Source organism: Mangifera indica, chromosome 2, assembly GCF_011075055.1.
Source record: "Mangifera indica cultivar Alphonso chromosome 2, CATAS_Mindica_2.1, whole genome shotgun sequence".
NCBI classification, from domain to species: domain Eukaryota; kingdom Viridiplantae; phylum Streptophyta; class Magnoliopsida; order Sapindales; family Anacardiaceae; genus Mangifera; species Mangifera indica.
The window spans coordinates 14,374,993-14,402,538 of record NC_058138.1 but is presented as its reverse complement, the minus strand read 5'-3'; the positions used below and the strand labels follow the sequence as shown (position 1 = coordinate 14,402,538).

At 32.8% G+C, this 27,546-nt stretch overlaps 4 protein-coding genes across 4 annotated transcripts; 1 reads left to right on the top strand and 3 right to left on the bottom strand.

Moving 5' to 3' along the window:
- Positions 1 to 1,091: 1,091 nt before the first annotated feature.
- LOC123208578 (putative disease resistance RPP13-like protein 3) lies at positions 1,092 to 2,868 on the bottom strand. The gene has a single exon (XM_044626113.1). The coding sequence runs from the start codon at positions 2,676 to 2,678 to the stop codon at positions 1,092 to 1,094; it is 1,587 nt and encodes a 528-aa protein (XP_044482048.1). The 5' UTR covers positions 2,679 to 2,868.
- A 9,935-nt stretch (positions 2,869 to 12,803) lies between these two features.
- Positions 12,804 to 15,389, bottom strand: LOC123208577 (disease resistance protein RPP13-like). Its single transcript, XM_044626112.1, has one exon. The coding sequence runs from the start codon at positions 15,387 to 15,389 to the stop codon at positions 12,804 to 12,806; it is 2,586 nt and encodes an 861-aa protein (XP_044482047.1).
- Positions 15,390 to 17,326: 1,937 nt separating this feature from the next.
- On the bottom strand, positions 17,327 to 19,980 carry LOC123204072 (disease resistance protein RPP13-like). The gene has a single exon (XM_044620622.1). It carries the CDS (start codon positions 19,947 to 19,949, stop codon positions 17,385 to 17,387), a length of 2,565 nt encoding a protein of 854 aa, XP_044476557.1. The 5' UTR covers positions 19,950 to 19,980; the 3' UTR covers positions 17,327 to 17,384.
- Positions 19,981 to 24,080: 4,100 nt separating this feature from the next.
- Positions 24,081 to 26,661, top strand: LOC123208576 (disease resistance protein RPP13-like). The gene is made up of 3 exons (XM_044626111.1): positions 24,081 to 25,873; positions 25,960 to 26,234; positions 26,384 to 26,661. Exons 1-3 carry the CDS (start codon positions 24,081 to 24,083, stop codon positions 26,659 to 26,661), a joined length of 2,346 nt encoding a protein of 781 aa, XP_044482046.1.
- The last annotated feature ends 885 nt before the right edge of the window (positions 26,662 to 27,546 follow it).

The window sequence follows — 27,546 nt, the reverse complement described above, 5'->3', positions numbered from 1 at the left end:
CACAGCTTGTAAAGAGTTTGAAAGTTCTGAAATTGTCATGGTGCTTATGTCTTTCGAATCTTCCAAAGATGAGATCTTTGCCTCAAATTTTTCTGGCAAACTCACCAATACTTGCTCCACAACCTTATTTTCAGAAATCACCTCTCCAAGAAGAGTCAACTGGTTCACAATTTTCATTAGCCTATCAATGTAGTCTTTAATTGATTCACCATCTTTCATTCTAAGCAGAGCAAATTCCCTTTTTAAATTGAAAATTTGCATTTGCTTTGATTTGTCACTTCCATGGAATTCCAATCTCAACTTATCCCATGCTTCCTTTGCTGTCTCACAAGCCATGATCTTTGCAAACATCACCTCTGAAACTGCAGAATGGATACAAGACAAAGCTTTGTATCTCTTAGCCACTTCTTCAGAATGATGCTTGATTTGATTCAGTGTTGGGTTTTCTGGCAGTGGATTTGGTTGCTTATCTATCTCAACCACATCCCACAAATCAAAAGCTCTTAAGTAGGCTTTCATCTTCACTGCCCATGCTGCATAATTTTCACCAGAAAAAACTGGTGCAGATACCCCTGTAAAACTGCTTGAAGCCATGGTTTGTGTGCTCAGTTTCTTCTCCTTTTCTTCAAACTTCTTCCTTGGCACAGGTCTTTACAAAGAACTGAAGGCTCTGATACCAATTGTTGATTTTTTAATGGAGATCTGGAAGCAAAGAAAGCAAGAAAAATGAAAAAGCAGAGGAGAAAACAGAGAGCTGGAACGGAGGTCTGCTATTTTTCTGTTTTTGTGACTTAAAAACATATCATTTCTTTGCCATACATGTATATTTACATAGCTTTCCTAACCCCTGTACAAAAGCAGCTTAAATTAAGCTTATCCACACAAATTCTTACAAGCCAACCAAACTTTAAGTCAAAGTACACCTAACATAACAAATATAATTTAGTTTGGTTGCATTCTAACTAAAAACATTACAAAATGGTTAAGGAAGTTTGTCACCATTTTAAAGGCTGCAAAAAAATAATCCATATCATCTTCAGCTTTCTGCAGCAGAACCATCTTCAAAAAATCAGAATTTACAGCAGCCAACTTCACAGCTTCATAGCTTCAACAGAAAAGCCATTTGAATGAGCAATTTCATTGTAATTGTAAACAAAGTTTAGCTCTTTCGCCTTTTCAATGGCGAGATCCCGTAAAAGATCATGGACTCGACATGTTATAACTCTTCCATGATATACTGTGTCTATTTGAATCAAGCTTCTGTTAATCAACTCATCCAGGTGATTTTTAGCCACATCTTCCATTACTTGATCTTCCTCTTGCTTTATGAAACCTTCTGCCACCAATAGCCGGATTAGTTCTGCCACCGAAATTTCATAGTCCTCGGGGTAGATAGATAGGTAAAGAAAGCACAACTTCAATTGATAAGACAAATTACCGAAACTCAAATCTAATAGATAAGAAACATAAATCGAATCATTTCTCAAATGTCGCCAAATCTGATCACGCACCATATGCCATTCCTGTGGTTTCTTGGTAGACAAAAGCCCCCTTAATACAACTATAGCAAGTGGTAGGCCACCGCATTTTTGCACCATCTCTCTTCCCAACTCTTCGAGTCCTTCATCTATAGTAAATTTTCGAAAGGCTTTTTCCGAAAACAGCTTCCAACTCTCATCTTGGCTTAGGAATCGAAGTTTGTGGACATGGGTTCTCTCGTCTGAACGCTCTGCTACGTCTTTGATGCGAGTGGTGATAATTACTCTGCTTCCATTATTGCTGTCTGGAAAGGATCTTTTCAAGCTCTCCCATGCTTCCTTTTGCCACACATCATCAATCACCACCAAGTAAGAGTGTTCCAGCAATGAATCGTGAAGATGTCTCTCCAGATCTTCTGTATTCATCTTTTCTAAGTCAATTGTCGAACAGCTAATCCGAAATGATTTTATAATTCTCCGAAGAAGATCTTCTGTTTTGTAATCTTGAGAAACAGAAACCCAAGCTCGATGATGGAATTTATTCACGACAACACTGTTGTGGTAAAGCTTTTTAGCTAGAGTGGTTTTGCCTAAACCTCCCATACCCAAGATTGAAGTCACAAAAAGCCTTGGTTCATCCTCAAGAAGTTTACCCAACAATACTTTAGCGTCATCCTCAAAGCCAATAACATTCTCTTCAACCACAAAGGAAGTGACCCTTCTTAGTTCTTTCAATTTGCCAAGGCTATTGCTCGATCCTTCTCCCTTGTTACCGATGTCCTCAAGGCGGTAGATTTCTCGTTTGCGAGATAGATCACTGATTCTCTTCCGAATTGTTTCAATCTTCTTACCTACGCCATACAAATCAATCTTTTCCTGACCGAATATGCAAGAACATTTCTTGATTGAAGCAAGAAATCCTTGGTTGTGATTCAGAGTTTGTCCTCGACCGCGTTTGAGCAGATATGAATCCAAGACATCTTCAGTATCATAAGCAATGTCTCTGATATCAGACACCCATTTGCGAATCATAGCATCTTCAACTTGCTTCTGTTCAGCATCCTTGATGAAACATTGCATCCATTCAAGCTCATTCCTTAGCAACAGCACTTCATCTTTCACTTCTCTTAGGAACCCTGCTTCTTGTATGATGTGGTCTCCAAGCCTTCCTACCACAAATGAAACTACAGCATCAACCATGCTTCACAAATCTTGATAATTTTTTGATAATGGATCTGTTCTGATCTTTGAGTTTCTGTGTACTGAAGTCTTATTGATCTGATAAGGCACAAAAGTTGAATTTTTTGCCCTTGGAAACTGCCGGGATCTTTCCTACAAGTTGATGGTATTATAGTTATAAAATATTGAAATAAAGCAGAGATGAAAACGTTGATAACCTTTGTTTCCATTGCTTTAGTAATTTGTCCATTTTTTTTAATCATTAGTTTATGTATAATTTTTGTGCATAATTTTATGCACAAATAATAATATATTATTATATAATTGAACAGTTAAAAATTAAAGATAAAATAACATTCAATTATATAATAATATATTATTATTTATGTATAAAAACTATATACATAGTATTATTATAAAATAATTTTTTCGAAGACCAAAACTAGAATTCAGTATCAATTTATGGCAAATAATAAAATGGACTGAAATTGCTGAACTAAAATGCATAAATCCACCTTGCAGATTTGATTATAAAAATCAATACTTCGCTAGAGATCATCAAATGACTTGTTATGGAGAATAGTCATGAACCACAGTATTCATCTCTAGGTTCAATGAAAGAGTCAAAAGATCAATATACAACCCTAATATATTTTTTCTGTCAAATATAATTTAAATTTAACTACTTACTTAATTCATTCTAAGTTTATTTTAGATTGTGGGACGCCAAAAGTTTTTGTAAATAATAAGAAATTAAAATTAATTTTAATAACTTAATAAATAGATAATTTTTTTGCTATTGTATTTATTAAAAATTGAAGTTTCTTTAGGGCGGCCTATAAATCCACTTACTTTATAATCTATAATAAACAATACTTTTAAAACCAAACTGGACTAATCAGTTTGGCTGATTAAACTGTGAATCAATCTACAAATTAATCATATTTCACAATTTGATCTGTCTATATATAAATGTTAATTTGTTTGAAATTCGATTAAACTCAGTAAAGTCATTTAACTAGAAAAACTAATTAAAACCAACAATTTGTAATTGATTTTTTTCTTAATCTATATAATGGAGTGTCTATTGTTTAATTAGAATATTTGAAATTATATTTTATATGTTTTATATTTAAAAAATATGATAAATGTTTCATACTATTTAAAAAATATATAATAATTTGATAATAAGTTGAATCAATTGATTATCCAATTGGACTAACCAAACCGTGAACTAATAAAATAACCGGTTCGATCACCAGGTTTTAAAAACATTAATAATAAATGCAATAAATAATTATTATTTTTAAATTTTATTCCATTTACCAGAATAAATCTAATTGAGAGTAAGAAATATTTTTTCAACTTGTTGCCCCTCAACATCCTCTATAAAATTCCATTTACCCTATAAGGAAAATGTATTTTTATTTTTTAACCAGTTTTCATACAAAGTAAACAAAATAAATTACCTTTCCTCATGTAAGTTACATCCCACTTTCATCAACAATCCACTCAATTTTTTGTTTTGTAATATTTTATAGTCGAAGCAGTATAAAACGTTGAAATATTTTTCAACCCTGTACTTTTCAAGTCTTCTAAAATATAATGGTAAAATTGAGGAAGATCATCGCATAGCTTTTTTTCCACTTACCAATTCCTCTAATTCAAATTCTAAATTTTCAAAGCGGAGAAAAACCCTTGACGTGTATACCATTTTCTTTTTCTCAGAAGATTTGGATAATAATTTACATATTATGGGGCTCTCACAATTTCTTCAAAATGGGATTATTCTTTAAATTTGTATTTTTATTAAAATTATATTTTAAAAGATAAAATAACATTTAATCACGATTATACATATAATTTTAATACTCAATTTAACACCCATTTTTATGGGCATATCATTTTTGTGGCTTTTGATTCGGAGTCTTTTCCTTATCGATTTTGAGCATAAATTTATCCAAGACATCCTCGGTATCATAAGCAATGTCTGTGATATCAGACAACCACTTGCTAGTCACAGCATCTTCAGCTTGTTTTCCTTCAGCATCCGTGATGAAACACTGCATCCATTCCTACTCATTCTTTAGCAACTGCACTTCATCTCTTACTTCTTGTAAGAACACTGCTTCTTGGATGATATAATCTCCAAGCTTTTGTACCACAAATGAAATTACCGCATCAACCATGCTTCACAGTTTTTGTCTTTGATAATAATGGATCTGATCTTTGAGAAGGAGTGCACCGAATTTTGAGCAATAGCTAATGTGAAATAAAATTGCAAGGATTTCAAGATACTGACTTCTGAATTTTAGAGTAAATTAAAAAGAAAATGTTTCCACTGGGAAATTGCTGCGAGTTTAGAATGAAAGAAGCAGTAAATATTCATTGAATTAAGTCATTGACCACTACACTCAAAAAATTTTTTTACTAAGGGGAAAAATATTTTATTTCTGTTGTTAATATTTTTAATGAAAAATACAAAGGGATTCTTTCATTCTTATTTGTTAATTACAAAAAAAAAAAAGATTTTTAATGACTATTTTTAGATGGCTAAAATCAAAATTTTATTTTATTTTAATGAGAATATAACTAATTTATCAATAAAATTATATAAAAGTATTTATAATGAACGGATTTTATCTATCTGTTAATTGTTCTTTCATTAATAGGATTTTTTTTTTTACGTGCTGCGCAGCATTCACACAAATATTCATATCATCCGAGAGCGGGTGAGAGGTTTATTTCTTTATTACTTACAAAAATAGAGAGCGGGTGAGAAGTCTATTTTTGTATTGCGTACGAAAATAGACTTGACTTCTCGGAACCTGGCTCACAACATTCAAAGTCAATAAGCTGACCCGACTGATCTCAATCTCTCTGGAATTCTCGGAAACTGCCAAGCTCTTTCCTGCAAGTTTTAATTTCTCTTGGATCTCAAGATGGTGCTGACTACTGAATACCGACTTGGGAAATTGCAGTTAATTTTCACATAATTTTCATCATTGAGAAGAAATTAACTAACACCAAGTTTATGGTAATAAAATATTGACGAAAACATTGAAAACCTTTCCTTTACACCTTTTGTGTTTCCATTGTTTTTGTAATTTGTCCATCTTTAATTTTTTTACTTAATTTATTCTAAGATTATCTTATTTTAATGGCCAAAGGACTTTGTTCCCTCCTAAGGTTAGGTGTAGTCCCAAATTCTTACCCTTTAGCTTTCAAAAACTCAAAATTTCAACTATAAGTTAAATTCTGTTAAAATTTTCTGTTAAAGTTAAAGGTTAAAATTGTCATTTAATTAAAATTTTAAAAACTAAAGTTTTATCACATTCCCCCTCTCAGTTTGAAAATCTAACAATTTTTTTCACCCAAAGTTTGAAAAATAACAATTTCATCGGTAGGTTTTTGAAACCATCACCAAAGATGGCGAGCTTGCCGTCTCCAATTGCGTTCATTCTCCCACCTGGGTTATCTCTCTTTGTTAACTTGTTTCCACCTACTGATTAAAGTGATTAACTCCAAAATCCAAGACGGCCAGAGACAACGAACTTTACAATCTCTGACGATGGTTTCAAAACCCTATGAGTGAAATTGTCACTTTTCAAACTTTGGGTTGGAAAAATTATTAAATTTTCAAATTGACGGGAGGAATGCACTAAAACTTTAGTTTTTTGAATTTTTTATTAAATGATGATTTTGCCCTTAACATTAACTGAGTTTTTTAACAGAATTTTGCTCATAATCAGGAGTTTGGGTTTTTGAAAGTTGGAGTGTATGAATTTGGGATTACACTTAACCTTGGGTGGAAACAAGTCTTTGGGCCTATTTTAATCATGTGGTAATCCAACTTGAAGTTATTAAGTGTTAATATTAAAAAGAATTCTAATTTGGGGCAACAACTGTAATTGCAATAAATGGGAAGGAAGATGATCTCATAAGGAATACAAATCGGTAATTATTTCATTTATGAAGATTATTGCACTGCATAATTTGAAAGTAGACTTCAATTTTAAGAATTAGAATTAGCCATCTTTTGTCAAATGTTGGGCGATATAACCAAAAAATTCATATTTTTCGTTTGTTATCTTTTTGATGATATTGCTATGGACTATTGCTTATTAGAGAAAGCTTCTTTGATTGAGATTCATTTTTGACATACTGGAAGATTATTTTCTCCTGGTTTTTTCATCTCTTCATATTAATGAGGTTTTTTCACATAAATTGGGTTTTTGTTCTTCATTTTGTTTTGAATTCCATTGTTTTTCTGGTTGCATGTTCTCTTGGTGGATCTCTTAGAAAAAAATGTCACTTGATTAAGTTTAAAAATACTGCCAAAATATACAGATCAAACCAAGCTTCAAACTTCAAGTTTGAGTCAAACTCAAGTTATCTTTTTACTTTAGCTTGATAAGCTCGAGTTTTTTTATTTTTCATTCGAGTTAAACTTGAGTAAAAAATGTGTTCGGGTTTGACTCTTTTCGTATCTGGGCCTAATAATTATGTCACAATTTGGATCAAATCTATGTATTTAGCAAACCATGAAAATTGCGAGCACATAGCATGCATTTTGTGAGATACGATATTGACTCCTGGTTTACAAATTGTGAAAATTCCAGAGAGGTAGAGATCCATCTCTATCACAACCAGGAGTCGATGACTCAATCGAAATTGGCAATTTATTATGTTTCATTAATTTTTTTAATTATTTGTAATACTATTTACTTCAATGTTACTGTTATATTTTAGAAGTCTAGAAAAGTACATGGTCCAAAATATTCCAACATTTCATACTGCTTGACAATAAAATACAATATTGACTCCTGGTCTAGAAAGGTCAAAGGACTTATTCCCATCCAAAGTTGGTTGTTTTCCCATATTTTCACCCATCAAACAATCACTGAAGAAATTCATGAAACAGGTGTTGAGCTCAAGTCCAGAAAACACTCCGTGATAGAAATTTAGGACCAACTATGTGCAGGAGTATTAATCTGACTTTCCTCCGTGAAAGAATTTAAGCCAGCATTGGATTTTATACTTATAGGAAAGACAATCAATCAACAACTCACAACTTGTCGCGATGTTTTCCCTCTGATGAAAAAAATTTAGATTGGAAATCAAGAAGATATCTTAAAGCCAAAGATGCATGAAGTGCAGAACCATAGGGAAGTGCATCTTCAATCACCGTGAAAATTATATCTTCAATACTAACAAATTTCATCAACTTTAACAACTGACATGGGGTAAAACAGGATAAATTATCATTTTTTAAAATAAAATCATTAAATGATATTTTTTTCTTTTATACTGACATCAAAATTTAACAGAAATTTGATAACAGGTGAGTGTTTAAAATTTTGAAAAGTTGTGGGTATCAATAACAATAAATTAAACCTTGGGTGGGAATAGCTCTTTTGGCCTTTCTTTGAAAAAGAAAAAAAGGGAAGCCTATTTAATTAATAGTTAACATGCTTACAGTCAGCTTCCAAGGAGCATTAAGGATCCAAGACTGTCGTTAGCATGATATGATAAAATGAAAAACCAACACATATCGTTAGCAAATTATAATTATCCCTAGTTTGCTGGCAAAATATCCTGCAGATTACGTAGCAATATAATGAATTGTAAAATGTAATTGTATGGATTCCAAGGAGCATTAATTTACTTTTTTTAGAAAATTCAATCGTCATTCCAATAATACCTTTACTTTCTAGTAATTACCTTTCTTCAGTCATATTTTTTCTCCGACAGTGTGTTCTTTGACAACATACTCCAACATCATCATATTAATTATAAGTTTGGTAACTTATAAATCGTAACATTCATAAACTTATTCTGAAATAGGTCAATTTTTTGTTTGATTGTTAATATATAAAGAGCATAACAAAAAAAAAAGAAACAAATGTGAATAAAGTACAAGTGCATCTTTTATTTGCTCCGCTGTTTGGTTTGTTATGTTGTTTTATTTTCTAATTCAAGTTTGAATTCTTGTATTTTTTTTCCTTCAGTTTCACAATTGTTATGTTTATTATTCAAACAAATTTTGACAACAAGCGAGTGCGAGTGCGAGTGTGAATGCAAATGCGGTCAAAATTTGGCTTTCTTCTCTCTCAATGACAACACAATAAGAAATCCGACCAAAATATAAATGCGACTATTTGCAAAATAAATCATCACAATCTAAAAACTCTAAACCAAACGCAACATTAAATTGATGTTCATCATCCGTTTCAATAGTTGTTACGATTCTTGGATTAGTATGCTCTAAATATAGTAATAATCTGGTAAAAGCATAAATAATTCTTCTGATGAGCCTCTCAGTGAATTTAAAGTCTAATTTCTTGCTCGCCAAACCTGTGAAAATAAAATGTCAATTTTATACCGGTCGACGATATTGACAATTATCTCTTTAGGCCGATAAATTCAATCAATCAACACAAACTTTGATCTCATTAATTGACCTAATGCCTAGGCCCCAACTTATCGGTGATGTGGCATTATTTGATCAATTAAACATGTGTGGGTTGGATTCATTTTAATGATTTGGAAGACTTCACTAACTTTAGCTTTGGTTGTAGATAGAAACCAACGACATTTTTCATTATGACACTTAATTTGCCAGCGGCCCATGCTAGACTTAAGTACCATATATTGAAATCCTTTCTCTAAGGCAAACTGATATATAACATCTTTCAAATGTTGTTTGTTATGGAAAATATCACCAAGCTTTACAGCATTCCCCTCTCGGATCAATCTTGTACCACTTGATGATGTTGATCGCTATAGAGAAAAATCAGAAAGCCCCCTAAACGGATCAATGGGGACATTGTCAAAAAATGGCATAGAATAATTTTCACTACCCAAGATAGGATTTTCAAGCTGTAAACTATTTATATCTCCGATAACAAGTGACACATATTCGGACTTTGCCTCATCAAAAAGAATATCAGTCATGTCATTCCTTTCAAAGTCACCCTAATCGGGAACTCTATCTTTCTCTCCATAAGCCCATTCATTTGCAATATACAATGCATCATTACTGAAATCAATCAAGTCTTCCAAATCATATTCTTTTTTAACTTTAATAATTTGTTCTTCTTCTTTTTGTTCTTCTTATCCTTCGATCAGGATACATATAACAAAAACATGAATACATTCTTGGAAGTATAGAGACATATCAATAAGACCTAGAACATCTTCATCATTTTGGATCTGTACCGAACAATCAAACTCAATTTTTCTTAGCTTCATAAATAATTGAAGGAAGTTTCTGATTGGATCAAAATCGTAACGCTCACTCAAAAGTTGAATAAATCCTTCAAATGTTGTTCCAATGGGAATTTTAATCAATTGTTTACATCTCCAACATATTTCGTTGCGTTGTCATCACGTTAAATCCATTCTACTTGAAAACGAACCGATGGATACCCACCTATTTTAATTATAAATCCTACAATGATAAATTTTTGAGAAAAATTAAACATTTATAAGAAAAAATCTACAATATCCATTTATTGATATATATGCCACCTATAATTTTCAAAAATGTCTTAACCTACTCATAATATATTATTTAAAACTATCTAAAAATATTTAATATCAAATTACCCCTCATATTTTTTCAAAATTTTAATTAACCTTTATAATTATCTAACATTTCACATAACACCCTCACATGTTGTCTTGTATTCAAATATATCTATCTATTCATAACATTTCATTTAAAACGTTCTTACAATGTTTAAATCAAAATACCGCTCATATTTTTTTAACATTTCATTTAACCCCTATAATTATGTAACATTTCATCAACACCCTTAAATGTTGTGTTTTCTCGAAATGCATCTATCTACTCCTAATATGTCATTTAAAACTGTCTAAAAAAGTTTAATATTAAAATGTCCTCATATTTTTTTAATATTTCAATTAACCTCCTGAAATTATCTAACATTTCAAATAATACTCTCACATGTTGTCTTGTATAGAAATACATCTATCTACTCTTAACATATCATTTAAAACCATCTTAAAATGTTTAATATCAAAATATTCTCACATTTTTCTAACATTTTATTTAACTCCTTATAATTATCTAAAATTTTATTTAACACTCTTGTATGTTATCTTGTATCAAAATGTATCTGTCTATTCCTAACATTTTATTTAAAACATTTTTACAATGTTTAATATCAAAATACCCTCATGTTTTTATAACATTTCATTTACCCTCTCATAATTATCTAATATTTCATTTAACACCATTGTATGTTGTCTTGTATTAAAATTCATCTATCTATTTTTAACATATTATTTAAATCCTTCCTATATTGTATAATATCAAAATACCCTCATATTTTTTAAACATTTTATTTAACCCCTAATTTTTTATCAAATATCCAAATACCCCCTTCACATGACATAAAATTAAATTTAACAAATAAAATTAAGTTTTGAGTTAAGATTCGTATAAATACCTTTTTTCTTAGGAATTGACTTTTTTCAATTCAAATTTAGAAATACAAACTTTTTTCTTCCGAACGAATCTGTAGAATTTGTATTGAGTAAAAATGAGAGTGAGAGTGAGTGTTTGAGTGATATGAGAAGTGTATGTAATGAAAGTGAGAGTGAGAAGGGTTATTTAGATGTGGTGAAGGGTAGTTTTGATATTTTAAAAAATATTTAGAGTATTTTTATTTAGGAATAGAAAAAATAGATATTTTTACTTCAGAATAGAAAAAATAATTTTTTTTTAATAAAAAAGATTAAATAAGTATTTAATTTAATTTCCCTAGAGAGATTGACTACTGAATTTACAGTGAATTAAAAAGATTATGCTTCCACTGGTAAATTGCCGCGAGATTAGAGTGGAAGTAGCAGTCAATATTCATTGAACTTCATCACTGACTACAATGCAGTGTTCACACAAGTAGCCATATCCGTCCATGTGACGGCGGGTGAGAGGTCTGTTTCTTTATTGCCTAGAAAAATAGATTTGACTTCTCCAATCCTGCCCACGAAATTGAAAGCATTAAGTCACTATGCCGGGTAGTGATGAACTTGCCTGGAAGTTTGATTAAATTTTGACAATAAAGAAGCGACAATAATGCACCAAACAATTGAGGTACCATGATTTATGAAGCAAGACAACTTAAATATACTACCAAAATAATGAACAAACTTCTGTACAACATACATTCTGGATTTTTTTTTTCTCCTTTATAATATATACTGGGAAAAAATTAAAAGTGCCGTTGTTGATAATTTAACCCAAACTTAAATAACCTAAAGTTGATAATTAAAAGTATATACTGAAAAAGCTTATGTCCCATTCAATGAGACAACCCATTCTAGACTAAAATTGATATTTTAGGTGGAATATCCGCTCACGATTTTATATTGAAACTTTCATTTTTCATTTGGAATGTTTGTTTCTAAATTTGGGTCACAATTTTAATAGCTAAAATTGAGAATTGAAAAGAAAAAATATTTATAAATAAGTTTACATGCACGTTATAGACATTTCTGACATTATTATTATTTTTTTTGTAAAAATGAGAAACAAATACAAAACTTATAGTTTTATAATATTGTTTCAAAACCTATTATATTTTCTTAATTTTTATTTAATTTCCAAAATGATTTTATATGAAGGTATAATTTGAATTACTAATAATTACTAATAAAAGGATTTAGGATTTATGTAAGTGCTTATCAAAAAGAAGAAAGTAAATATAAAGTATAAACAATAAATTTGTCATTATAAAAAATATTTTTAAAATGGGTTTTCTCTAATTTATTAAAGGCATGTCAATAATATCACTCTTAATTAATACAGTAAATTTTAGGCCTGTTTCACATAACAGACTTTGCATAAAAAACACACCAAATTTCGTAAACGAAATATGTTTTGTTCTTATTGTATATTATATTCTCCAAATTAACCTCAAAATAGGAGGTACTAGTATTGTTTTCTTGGACTTCTTCGCTGGATCGACAAAGTAAGATCGTGAGTCTGTTGTCTTAGGTAAGTTTTTCTCGCCAATTTGATAGCTAATGAAAACTTTAATCCAACAGGAAGAATCAGTAAATTGCACACAATTATGAATTCAATTGTTTTTACTAACAAATTAAGGAAATGAACAATTACAAAATAAATCCATAATGACAGCTGCTGGTTGTGACAGAGACTGATCTCAATCTCTCTGGAATTCTCAGGTTCGAAGACATTGCCCTGCTTATCTGCACACTTTTAAGCATCTTCATAGCTCCTTCTTCTACTTGCAACTCCTCCAATCCATCTAAATCAATCTCTAAATTTTCAAGCCGAGGAAAACCCTTTGATGTGCATACCATCTTCTTTCCACCATAAGATTTATATAGTAATTCAAGAAATACCAGACTCCGCAACTTGCCCAACTTAGGCATTGGATCATCCTCTAAACCTGTATTATTTAAACAAAGGCATTCAAGATTTGGCACAACTTCATGCATGTCTCTTGGTAATCTCTTCATCTTCCCATCTAACCTCAGCTGCAACAGAGATGGACAATGATAGAGTGGCTCCAGTGAACCAAAACAAACTTGATTAAACAATTTAACGCGTAACACTCTTATGCTTTTAAGTTTGGCAATAGAATCAAAGCTGAACTCGTTTTCATCTTTCTCTGAATAATAATAAATGTGCAGGTCTCGAAGATTAATCAACTTTTCAGGATTAACTTTAGCCCATGTCTGATAACTTACAAACTTGAGAGTCTGAAGGTTTGTCAGATTCTCAATCGGTAAAGGGTCTCCCAAAAATCCTATCAGATGTCTCAAGTCTTGTAATTTAGAAAGTTCAGTTGGTAGCTTGACTGAAGAGTGACTGTAAAAATCAAGGGTTTGTAGGCTCTGCAAATGCGAGATTGATGGTGGAAGACAAGTTATACTAGCATTCCTGATGCTCAAATACTTCAAGTGAATCAATTTTGTCATCTCTTCAAGAAAGCAACTGTAGTCAATCAGCGTCGATCCGTAACAATGAATGTACAGCACTCTTAGCAACCTAAAATCTCTGCAATTTGCTCCAACAAGAAAATCAAATCCTCCAGAAAACAGAAAAATTGAACGCATATTGGAGAGTCGATTAAACAAAAGCGGCAAATTTTTACAAGAGAGTCGCCGGCATGATGAACTGGTTGAAAAGCCATTTGAATGAGCAATTTCAATGTAATTGTAAACAAAGTTTAGCTCTTTGGCCTTTTCAATGGCAAGATCCCGTAAAAGATCATGGACTCGACAAGCTTCAACTATTCCATGATGTATTCTTTCTATTTGAATCAAGCTCCTGTTAATCAACTCATCCAGGTGATTTTTAGCCACATCTTCCATTACTTGATCTTCCTCTTGCTTTATGAAACCTTCTGCCACCAATAGCCGGATTAGTTCCGCCACCGAAATTTCATAGTCCTCGGGGTAGATAGATAGGTAAAGAAAGCACAACTTCAATTGATAAGACAAATTACTGAAACTCAAATCTAATAGATAAGAAACATGAATCGAATCATTTCTCAAATGTCGCCAAATCTGATCGCGTACCAGATGCCATTCCTGTGGTTTCTTGGTAGACAAAAGCCCGCTTAATACAACTATAGCAAGTGGTAGGCCACCGCATTTTTGCACCATCTCTCTTCCCAACTCTTCCAATCCTTCGTCTCTGGTAAAATTTCGAAAGGCTTTTCCAGAAAACAGCTTCCAACTCTCATCTTGGCTTAGGAATCGAAGTTTGTGGACATGGGTTCTCTCGTCTGAACGCTCAGCCACCTCTTTGATGCGAGTGGTGATAATGACTCTGCTTCCATTATTGCTGTCTGGAAAGGATCTTTTCAAGCTCTCCCATGCTTCCTTTTGCCACACATCATCAATCACGACCAGGTATGAGTGTTCCAGCAATGAACCGTGAAGATGTCTCTCCAGATCTTCTGTATTCATCTTTTCTAACTCAATAGTCGAATAGCTAATCCGAAATGATTTTATAATTCTCCGAAGAAGATCTTCTGTTTTGTAATCTTGAGAAACGGAAACCCAAGCTCGACGATGGAATTTATTCACGACTGCACTGTTGTGGTAAAGCTTTTTAGCCAGAGTGGTTTTGCCTAAACCTCCCATGCCGTATATTGAAATCACAAAACGCCTCGGCTCATCCTCAACAAGTTTACCCAATAATACTTTAGCATCATCCTCAAAGCCAATAACATTCTCTTCAACTACAAAGGAAGTGACTCTTCTTAGTTCTTTCAATTTCCCAAGATCATTGCTCGTTCGTTCTCCCTTGTTACCAATGTCCTCAAGGCGGTAGAATTCTCGTTTGCGTTTTAGATCATTGATTCTCTTCTTAAGTGTTTCAATCTTCTTGCCGATGCCATACAAATTGAATCTGCAACAATACTTGCTGATTGAAGCGAGAAATCCTCGGTTTTGATTCGGCGTTTCTCTTCGACCCCATTTGAGCAAATATGAATCCAAGACATCCTCAGTATCATAAGCAATGTCCCGTATATCAGACACCCACTTGCGAATCAGAGCATTTTCAACTTGTTTTTGTTCAGCGTCCATGATGAAACATTGCATCCATTCAAGCTCATTCTTTAGCAACAACACATCGTCTTTCACTTCTCTTAAGAACCGTGCTTCTTGGATGATGTAGTCTCCAAGCCTTCCTACCACAAATGAAACTACGGCATCAACCATGCTTCACGAATTTTGTTAATTTTTTGATAATGGATCTGTTCTGATCTTTGAGCTTGTGTGGACTCAACTTTTGTTGGTCTTTTAATAAGGCAAAGTAATGAATGTTGAATTTTCGACCTTTGGAAACTGCCAGGCTCTTTCCTACAAGTTTTTAATTTCCCTTGGATCTCAAGATGCTCACCACTGAATACCCACTTGGGAAATTTCAGTTCACTTTCACATAATTTTCATCATTAACTGGAAATCAATTAACACCAAATTTTTGGTATTAGAGTAATAAAATATCGAAATGAAGCAGAGACGAAAACATTGAAAACCTTTTTTCCTTTTACGCCTTTTGTGTGTTTCCATTGTTTGAGTAATTTTTCCATCTTTAAAATTTTGTATTTAATTTATTGTAAATTTATTTTATTTTAATTATATGGTAATCCCAGAGGCGAAACCAGGATTTTCACAAAAGGGGCCTCCATGAGTCATTGTTCACTATACAAAATAAATGATGATTTTTTATTACAATCCAATACACCACCAAACAGATATGATAAAAACAAACTTACATATAAATCAACATACAAACTCACATAAATAGGAATAAAAAAATATAAACTTTACTTTCATCAAACTTAACAATATATGAAATGAAATTTGAGCAACATCCTAATATGAAATGAAAATGCAAGAATTTCAAGATATTGACTGATGAATTTAGGGTGAATTAACAAGAATATGTTTCCACTGGGAAATTGCTGCGAGATTAGAGTGGAATTAGCAGTCAATATTTGAATTTCATCATTGACTACTATGCAGTGTTCACACAGGCACCCATATCTGTCCCTCGGATCTATTTCTTTATTCCAACTGACTTATTCCCACCTAAGGTTTACTCCATTCCCAAACTCCCGTTCAATTTACTTATTCATCATTCAACTTTTATTAAATTTTATTATTAATAAAAAAAATAAAAATATTATGTGAAAAAATATTAAAAAATTAAAATTTTATTGTATTTCCGTAAGTTTTTGTAATATAAACTATAAATAATGTAAAAGAAAAAAAATACGTGAAAACGATATATTTATGAAGAGATGATGGAAAAATTCACCTTAGTGGAGTTTATTTACGAAGAGAAAACGATATATTGGTAACTATCTTAAATATTAAGTGTGACAACTGTAAAATCCTAGCTAGTTGCTAAACCCTCCTCCTTAAAAAACTTAAATCCTCGAATAAAACATATTTATATTATGATAAAACAATCAATCCATATGATGAAAAACCCATTCTAGATGAAACAGTTGTTCAATTCAATGAAACAACTTATTTTAGAGTTCTATACAAAATTGATATTTTAAGTGGAACACCCGTTCACCTTACCAAAACTTACATTCTAATATTGAAACTTTCATTTTTCATTTGGAATGTTTGTTTCTAAATTTGTGTCACAATTTTAATCAATAAAATTGTGAATCGAAAAACAAAACATTTTTATAAATAATTTTATATGCACATTACATAAATTTAACTAAAATTATTAGAATAGGCAACTGTAATATGCAGATTATATATTTTAAAAAAAAAAAAAAAAGAGAAGCAACAATTGCAAAATTTATAGTTTTATAATATTGTTCAAAACGCGTATTATGTTTTCTTAATTTTTATTTAATTTCCAAAATGATTTTATATGAAGGTATAATTTGAATTACTAATAAAAGGATTTAGGATTTATGTAAAATATGGGATGTCATAAGTGTTTATTAAAAAGAAGTAATTAAATATGAAGTATAAATAATAAATTTATGATTATAAAAAATATTTTAAAAATGGGATTTCTCTAATTTATTAAAGGCATGTCAATAATATCACTCTTAATTAATATAATAAATTTTAGACTTGTTTCAAATAACAGACTTTGCATAAAAACACACTAAATTGCGTAAACGAAATATGTTTTGTTCTTATATATTCTCCCAATTGACAATACAAGCATTGAATCAATTACTTCCTGGTTGTGACAGAGATTGATCCCAATCCCTCTGGAATTCTCAGCTTGGAACTCATTGCCTTGCTTATCACCACACTTTTAAGCATCTTCATAGCTCCTTCTTCTACTTGCAACTCCTCTAATCCATCCAAATCAACCACTAATTTTTCAAGCCGGGGAAAACCCTTTGATGTGCATACCATCTTCTTTCCACCATAAGATTTGTATAGCAATTCAACAAATATGAGACTCCGCAACTTCTCCAACTTGGGCATTGGATCATCCTCTAAACCTGTATTCCTTAAACAAAGGCATTCAAGATTTGGCACAACTTCGTGCATGTCTCTTGGTAATCTCTTCATCTTCCCATCTAATTGCAGGTCCAACAGAGCTGGACAATGAGACAGTGGCTCTAGTGAATCGAAAAAATGTTTATAGAACAATTCAACGCATAAAATTATTATGCTTTTAAGTTTGGCAATAGAATCGAAGCTGAACTTGACTTCATCTTTCACGGAATAAGAATCAATGTGCAGCTCTCGAAGATTAATCAACTTTCCAGTATTAACTTTAGCCCAGCTCTGATAACTTACAAACTTCAGAGTCTGAAGGTTTGTCAAATTCTCAATCTGTAAGGGACCTTCGAATTCTCCTATCAGATGTCTCAAATCTTGTAATTTAGAGAGTTCAGTTGGTAGGTTGATAGAAGAGTTAAAACTGTAAAAGTCCAGGGTTTGTAGGCTCTGCAAATGCGAGATTGAAGGTGGAAGACAAGTTATACAAGAATTCCTGATGCCCAAATACTTCAAGTGAATCAATTTTGTTGCCTCTTCAGGAAAGCTATTGCAAGCAATTGGCGTTGCTTCGTAATACTGAATGTACAGCACTCTTAGCAACCTAAAACCTCTGCAATTTGCTCCGATGAGAAAATCAAATCCTCCAGCAGACAGAAAAATTGAACGCAGACTGGGGAGTCGAATAAACAAAACTGGCAAATTTTGACAATATAGTCGCCGGCATGATGTTGAAAAGACATTTGAATGAGCACTGTCAATGTAATTGTGAACAAAATTTAGCTCTTTGGCCTTTTCAATGGCAAGATCCCGTAAAAGATCATGGACTCGACATGTTTCAACTTTTCCATGATATATTCTCTCTATTTGAATCAAGCTTCTGTCAATCAACTCATCCAGATGATTTTTAGCCACATCTTCCATTACTTGATCTTTCTCTTGCGTTATGAAACCTTCTGCCACAAATAGCCGGATTAGTTCCTCCACCAAAATTTCAGTGTCCTCGGGGTAGATAGATAGGTAAAGAAAGCACAACTTCAATTGATAAGACAAATTACTGAAACTCAAATCTAATAGATAAGAAATATGAATCGAATCATTTCTCATATGTCGCCATATCTGATCACGTACCATATGCCATTCCTGTGGTTTCTTCGTAGACAAAAGCCCGCTTAATACAACTATAGCAAGCGGCAGCCCAACGCATTTTTGCACCATCTCTCTTCCCAACTCTTCCAATCCTTCATCTCTAGTAACATTTCGAAAGGCTTTGTCAGAAAACAGCTTCCAACTCTCATCTTGGCTTAGGAATCGAAGTTTGTGAACATGGGTTCTCTCGTCTGAACGCTCAGCAACATCTTTGATGCGAGTGGTGATAATTACTCTGCTTCCATTATTGCTGTCTGGAAAGGATCTTTTCAAGCTCTCCCATGCTTCCCTTTGCCACACATCATCAATCACCACCAAGTATGAGTGTTCCAGCAATGAATCATGAAGATGTCTCTCCAGATCTTCTGTATTCATCTTTTCTAACTCAATTGTCGAATAGCTAATCCGAAATGATTTTATAATTCTCCGAAGAAGATCTTCTGTTTTGTAATCTTGAGAAACGGAAACCCAAGCGCGACGATGGAATTTATTCACGACTGCACTGTTGTGGTAAAGCTTTTTAGCCAGAGTGGTTTTGCCCAAACCGCCCATGCCGTAGATTGAAATCACAAAACGCCTTGGCTCATCCTCAACAAGTTTACCCAACAATACTTTAGCATCATCCTCAAAGCCAATAACATTCTCTTCAACTACAAAGGAAGTGACTCTTCTTAGTTCTTTCAATTTCCCAAGATCATTGCTCGTTCCTTCTCCCTTGTTACAAATGTCCTCAAGGCGGTAGAATTCTCGTTTGCGTTTTAGATCAGTGATTCTCTTCTTAAGTGTTTCAATCTTCTTGCCGATGCCATACAAATCAATCTTTTCCTGATGGAATATGCAAGAATTTTTCTTGATTGAAGCGAGAAATCCACGGTTGTGACCTCGACTGCAATTGAGTAAATATGAATCCAAGACATCTTCAGTATCATAAGCAATGTCGCGGATATCAGACACCCATTTGCGAATCATAGCATCTTCAACTTGTTTTTGTTCAGCATCCTTGATGAAACATTGCATCCATTCAAGCTCATTCTTTAGCATCAGCACTTCATCTTTCACTTCTCTTAAGAACCCTGCTTCTTGGATGATGTAGTCTCCAAGCCTTTCTACCACAAATGAAACTACGGCATCAACCATGGTTCACGAATTTTGTTAATTTTTTGATAATGGATCTGTTCTGATCTCTGAGTTTGTGTGGACTGAACTTTTGTTGATCTGATAAGGCAGAAGTATGTCAAGTAACAAATGTTGTATGGCACTTTGGAAACTGCCAAGATATATCCTTCATGTTTTAATTTCTCTTGGATCTAAAGAGGCTGACCACTGAACACCCACTTGGAAATTGCAGATAATTTTCACAATATTTCACCATTGACTAGAAATTAATTAACATCAAGTTTTCGGTATAATAGTTGTAAAATTATTAAAATAAAGCAGAGACGAAAACATTGAAAACCTTATCTTCTTCTACACCTTTTGGAGATGAAGAAATCCAATGACAAAGAGATCTCCAGATTGTGATAAAGAGATCTATTCTAGATTGTTTTTCGTACGTCAACTAACAATTTAGGGTGAAGAGCGGAGGTCGTTGAAGAAAAAATTCGGGATAAAAAATATGACTTTTTAAAATTAGAAAACTTTAGACAGGTTAAAGTTATTAGTTTTTAAAACTTTAAGGATATTTTTTAATATTATTAATAAAATAATGATTTTACTCCTGTTTCAAACAAAAAATTTTAACGGCAATTGACTCATAGGTGAAACTTTAGATTTTTCAAATTTCGTAGGTGTGACTTTGAGAACGCAATTAAACTTGAATGGGAAACAACCCTTTGGCCTTATAAAAACATGGTTCTTACTCTCCTAATTCCATAAGAAGAAACTATAAAATTTCGTCTTTTTCTCCAAAATTCACTATTCTTTCTCGGATATGATTCAGTAAATTAGAAAGTAACTTCATATAAATTTGTATTCACTTTTGAGAGTATTCCATCAATTAACTAAAAGATGAGACATTTAATAATAAAATTACGTAGGGCACGCAGAATAATCAACAAGTGCCGCTCCTTTGCCAGAAAAACTTAGCACCAAAAAGATGAAGCTTGTCTTCCGCTTATATGTACCAACAGCTGCATTGTCTCTGCTCTCTTTCGTTTTGAATCTTTCTTGCAGCAAATTTTTGTTTTCATTTATTGCAGACAAGAAATTAAATGCATTCCTAAAAATGAAACAAAAAATAAAAATAAAATCCTCCCCCAATTTGAACGCTTTATCTCTTTTTTATACTTTTATGCGCGAGCCTTGTGATTATTATTTTTAAATACGGTTGACGCTCAGTTTGACTGTAAATAGGTAATGCAACACAATGCATACATAAAATCAATGCATCCATGAAGTTGTGCCAAATCTTGAATGCCTTTGTTAAAAGAACACAGGTTTAGAGGATGATCCAATGCCTAAGTTGGAGAAGTTGCAGAGTGTCATCTTTCTTGAATTACCATCCAAATCTTATGGTGGAAAGAAGATGGTATGCACATCAACGGGTTTTCATCGCTTTGAAAATGTGGAGGTTGATTTGGATGGGTTGGAGGAGTGGCAAGTAGAAGAAGGAGCTATGCGTATGCTTAAAAGTGTGGTGATAAGCAAGGCAAAGAATTCCAAGCAAAGAATCCCAGAGAGATTAAGATCAATCTCTTTCACAACCGGGAGATAATTGATTCAATGCTTGCAACCTAGGTAACACAGAAACAGAAACATCAAAACACATTTTTTAAAAAATATGGGAAACGGAAAGTGGAAAACATATAAATAATAAAAATACTAAGAATTTTTTTTATAAATAGCAATTTTTTAAATAAAAAATACAGTAACATGCATTTAAAAAAACACAACAATTGCATACTTTTTCCACTTCTTTCAACTTAGTTATTCTTTACAAATTCTTTTGGCATCCCTCCATTATAGGCCGGATTCTACAGAAGACTAGCAAACTCAATTTGATATAAGTTACTTGCCAAGATAGGAAAGCTCACAGATGCACAAGAGGTGGGTTGTTTCCACAGTGGCTTAAAGGAGCAACTTAAAGCTGATGTTGGTGGGATTATTTATTTAATTCTAATATTGAACCTACATATTAACAACGATACACATTGTATACTGTCAACGGTTTGGGTATTGTCGTTAGACCCCATTTTGTTGTAATCAAATAAAATTATAAAGTTTTTTGGGATTTAGATACATCTCATTGATATTGTTTTGATATAACTTTTGTAATGTGTAGAAATTATATTATTATATTTTATTATTTATGATGAGTTAATATAAAATATTATAATTTTAATATAAATGAGTTGAGGTTTCTATTTTATGCCGTAAATTTTTTACTTACATGTTTCGAGATGATTTCTCTGCAAATAGGTTTTAGACGTGGAAGACAATCAATCACATGACTTTGCACTACTATGGATTTAGGTATGCTTACGAAACTAAACCTTTCTTTATTGATTTGACGTAAAATTCTGGTTTGGTGAAATGGTTTAATCTCTCCATTAAAGATTCTAACAAATGTGGCTCAAAGACTGGCCACCCTCAATGATGCAATAGAACTTTCCAAGGTTGGGCTCCTTAGGTTAGAAAGGACTTCCATTGACAACCAGGGCCTGATTTTTTTGTAACTAACAATAAGTTTTAACTTTTAACATAAATTGGATGAGGGGTGACTATTTTCATTTTAAAAGTTAGCAAATATTACTTTGACAATCGGCTAAACTTTGTGTGGGAATAAGTCTTTTGGCCTTTAATTTACTCTAAAATTCAGAAGATAGTATCTTGAAATCATTGCAATTTCATTTCTCATTAGCTATGAACCCATCACATGGTTTTTTTTCCCCCTTTTTTATTTGTATTTGCATGAGTCCCAACAAATGGGCAGGACCAACATTTTTTTCATATGAACTTCCCATTTGAGTGCAACCTCTTTCCAATGTCATCGATGGTATTAATTGCATATGTTAATTTTTGAAGTTAAAAAAAGAAATTGCATATTGAAATATTTAAATTGCTCCATAATGAACTATATTCTATTGTTATCAATAAGCATGAAGTCACGACCAAGTGTGAACAAATGAAAGTTATCTAGGTTCTTGTTGTGAATAAAATAAATTTAGAATAAATTAAGTTAAAAATTCAAAGATAACAATGAAAATAGATGCTTTATTTCAATATTTTATTACTATAATACCAAATAATTGGTATTAATTAATTTCTAGTCAATGATTGCATATATTAATTCTTGAAGTTTAAAAAAAAAAAAAAACTAATGCATATTGAAATATTTAATTACTCCATAATGGACTATATTCAACTGTTATCAATCAACACGAAATCGCGGCAAAGTGTGAACAAATGAAAGTTCCTATTTGGGTTCTTGTTGTGAATAAAATAAACGTAGAATAAATTAAATATAAAATTTAAAGATGACAAAGGAAACATATGCTTTATTTCAATATGTTATCACTATAATACCAAATATTTGGCATTAATTAAAATCTAGTCAATGATTGCATATATTAATTCTTGAAGTTAAAAAAAAAAAAAGTATATTGAAATATTTAAATTACTCCATAATGGAATATATTCAACTGATATCAATAAACAGGAAATCTTGACAAAGTGTGAACAAATGAAAGTTTCTATCTGGCGTTTTGTTGTGAATAAATTAAGTAAAAAATGTAAAAATGACAATGGAAACACATGCTTTATTTCAATATCTTATCACTATAATACCAAATACTTGGTATTAATTAATTTCTAGTCAATGATTGTATAAATTAATTCTTGAAGTTAAACAAAAAAAAAAAAGACTAAAGCACATTGAAATATTTAAATTATTCTATGATAAAACTATATTCAAAAATCAAGACAAAATGGGAAGAAATGAAGGTTTCCAGCTAGGTTCTCATTATGAATAAAATAAACTTAAGAATAAATTAAGTGTAAGAATTTAAAAATGATAGTGGAAACACAAAATTTATTTCAATATTTTATTTCTATAATACCAAAAACTTGGAATTAATTAATTTCTAGTCAATAATGAAAATGATGTGAAAAGTATCGGCAATTTTCCAAGCGGGTATTCAGATCCGGGCAGTTTCCAAGGTCAAAAATTCAACATTTGTTACTGCTGCCTTATAAGACCAACAAAAGTTCAGTCCACAGTCCGCGCAAACTCAAAGATCAGAACAGATCCATTATCAAAATTTTTGAAGCATGGTTGATGCCGTAGTTTCATTTGTGGTACGAAGGCTTGGAGACTACATCATCCAAGAAGCAGGGTTCTTAAGAGAAGTGAAAGATGAAGTGCTGTTGCTAAAGAATGAACTTGAATGGATGCAATGTTTCATCAAGGATGCTGAAGAGAAACAAGTTGAAGATCCTATGATTCGCAAGTGGGTGTCTGATATCAGAGACATTGCTTATGACACTGAAGATGTCTTGGATTCATGTTTGCTCAAACTTGGTCGAGGACAAACTCTAAATCACAACCAAGGATTTCTCGCTTCAATCACGAAATGTTCCTGCATATTCGATCAGGAAATGATTGATTTGTATGACACTAACAAGAAGATTGAAACTCTCAGAAAGAGAATCAGCGATCTATCGCGCAAACGAAAATTCTACCACCTTGAGGACAATGGCAGCAGGAGAGAAGGAACAAGCAACGGTCTTGGCAAACTGAAAGAACTAAGAAGAGTCATTTCCTTTGTAGTTGAAGAGAATGTTATTGGCTTTGAGGATGATGCTGAAGTATTGTTGGGTAAACTTCTTGAGGATGAGCCAAAGCGTTTTGTGATTTCAATCTTGGGTATGGGAGGTTTAGGCAAAACCACTCTTGCTAAAAAGCTGTACCACGACAGTGTAGTAGTGAAAAAATTCCGTCGTCGGGCTTGGGTTTCTGTTTCCCAAGATTACAAAACAGAAGATCTTCTTCGGAGAATTATAAAATCATTTGGGATTAACCATTCGACAATGGACTTAGAAAAGAAGAATACAGAAGATTTGGAGAGATATCTTCACAATTCATTGCTGAAACAGTCATACTTGGTGGTGATTGATGATGTGTGGCAAAAGGAAGCATGGGAGAGCTTGAAAAGATCCTTTCCAGACAGCAATAATGGAAGCAGAGTAATTATCACCACTCGCATCAAAGACGTAGCTGAGCGCTCAGATGAGAGAAACCATGTCCACAAACTTCGATTCCTTAGACCAGATGAGAGTTGGAAGCTGTTTTCTGAAAAAGCCTTTCGAAATTCAACAAGAGATGAAAAATTGGAAGAGTTGGGAAGAGAGATGGTGCAAAAATGCGGTGGGCTGCCACTTGCTATAGTTGTATTAAGCGGGCTTTTGTCTACCAAGAAACCACAGGAATGGCATTTGGTACGTGATCAAATTTGGCGACATCTAAGAAATGATTCGATTCATGTTTCTTATCTATTAGATTTGAGTTTCAGTAATTTGTCTTATCAATTGAAGTTGTGCTTTCTTTACCTATCGATCTATCCCGAGGACTCTGAAATTTTGATGGAGGAACTAATCCGGCTATTGGTGGCAGAAGGTTTCATTTGGCAAGAAGAAGATCAAATAATGGAAGAAGTGCCTAAAACCCACCAGGATGAATTGCTTAACAGAAGCTTGATTCAAATAGAAAGAGTATATCGTGGAAGAGTTGAAACATGTCGAGTCCATGATCTTTTACGGGATCTCGCCTTTGAAAAGGCGAAAGAGCTAAACTTTGTTCACAATTACCTTGAAATTGCTCATTCAAATCACTTTTCAACCAGTTCATCATGTCGGCGACTGTCTTGTCAAGATTTGCAGATTTTGTCTTATCGACCCTCCAATTTGCGTTCAATTTTTCTGTTTTCTAGAGGATTTCGTTTTCTCACTGAAGCAGATTGCAGGGGTTTTAGGTTGTTAAGAGTGCTGTACATTCAGTATTACCGAGCAACGCCAATTGATTACAATAGCTTTCCTCAAGAGATAACAAAAATGATTCACTTGAAGTATTTGGGCGTCAGGAATTCTCGTATAACTTGTCTTCCACCATCAATCTCACATTTGCGAGCCTACAAACCCTGGATTTTTACAGTTCTAATTCTTGCGTCGACCTGCCAACTGAAATTTCTAAGTTACAAGATTTGAGACATCTGATCGGAAAATTCGAAGGTCGTCTACCGATTGAGAACTTGACAAACCTTCTGACTCTGAAGTTCGCAAGTTACGAGAGCTGGGCTAAAGTTAATCCTGAAAAATTGATTAATCTTCGAGAGCTGCACATTAATTCTTATTCCGTGAAAGATGAAAAGGAGTTCAGCTTCGATTCTATTGCCAAACTTAAAAGCATACGAATTTTATGCATAAATTGTACAATCGAGATTTTTTTGATTCACTAGAGCAACTGTCTCATTGTCCATCTCTGTTGGAGCTGAAATTAGATGGAAAGATGAAGAGATTACCAAAAGACATGTATGAACTTTTGCCAAATCTTGAACGCCTTTGTTTGCGGAATACAGGTTTAGAGGATGATCCAATGCCTCAGTTGGAGAAGTTGGAGAGTCTAGTATTTCTTGAATTACTATCCAAATCTTATGGTGGAAAGAAGATGGTATGCACATCAAGGGGTTTTCGTCGCCTTGAAAATTTAAAAGTTGATTTGGATGGATTGGAGGAGTGGCAAGTAGAAGAAGGAGCTATGGGGGTGCTTAAAAGTGTGGTCATAAGCAAGGCAAAGAATTCCAAGCTGAGAGTTCCAGAGAGACTCGGATCACTCTCTGTCACAACTAGGAGATAATCGATTCAATACTAGCAACACTCTTTTGAGATGTCATTGTGGATTATTGTTGTATCTGTTTGTTTCATTAATTTGTTACTAAAATCAATTGATTCATAATTGTTTACAATTTACTGTATTCTTACTGTTGGATTAAAGTCTACTTAAAAATTAATCATATATTTCAGTCGTCTTGATACAGTTTTTTAAAGAAATCGTGTTGAGAATCATATAGTTTTGTAAAATATTTTATGATAATAATCTGACTAGTTGTCTGTTGGGAGATGACTATAACAAAACTTGTTGGGAATTCAGTGCACTTTTCACTGCAAGATTCTTAACTATACTTGACGGGGAATCTAGCTATTCAAAAGTGAAACCAACTTTGCTTCTTTCTCCGGCCTTAACCAATGCCATTGCAGCTTAAAATGTATGGTTGATGCAGTAGTATCATATGCAGTGCAAAGGCTTGGAGACAGCAAGATTTCTACTCAACGAGCTCAGCAACGCGCAAAAGGATTGATAAAATACAGAGAAAGTAAAGAATTCACTGGAATTGGAGGTATGATGCTCAGCTAAAAACTCGCATGCTATTTCAGTAATTGTGAAGGTTATATATACACATTTCATAGTTATACATTAGGTGAATTTCTCGGCAACTTCCTCTTCTTGCTTCCCAATGTTGGCATATTTCCAAAGCTTGTTGCAGTCTTACCACTTGCCTAAGTTTGAGTCCTCTTTCACATTCCCCCCCAAACCAAAGTTTTTGGGACAAACTTTGAATTTGCTTCTAAGATAATCAAACTGTTCCCTAGATATTGATTTGGTGAGGATGTCTTCAATCTGTTCCTTAGATGGGTTATATTGTATATTGAAACTAGACTCTTAAGTGCTTGCTTTAGTCCA

Coding starts and splice junctions, on each gene's coding strand:
- LOC123208576 (XM_044626111.1), top strand. CDS start 24,081: ATGGTTGATGCCGTAGTTTCATTTGTGGTACGAAGGCTTGGAGACTAC. Junction 25,874..25,959: donor ACAAAAATGATTCACTTGAA/GTATTTGGGCGT, acceptor GGATTTTTACAG/TTCTAATTCTTGCGTCGACC. Junction 26,235..26,383: donor ACGAATTTTATGCATAAATT/GTACAATCGAGA, acceptor TGCGGAATACAG/GTTTAGAGGATGATCCAATG.
- LOC123208578 (XM_044626113.1), bottom strand. CDS start 2,678: ATGGTTGATGCTGTAGTTTCATTTGTGGTAGGAAGGCTTGGAGACCAC.
- LOC123208577 (XM_044626112.1), bottom strand. CDS start 15,389: ATGGTTGATGCCGTAGTTTCATTTGTGGTAGGAAGGCTTGGAGACTAC.
- LOC123204072 (XM_044620622.1), bottom strand. CDS start 19,949: ATGGTTGATGCCGTAGTTTCATTTGTGGTAGAAAGGCTTGGAGACTAC.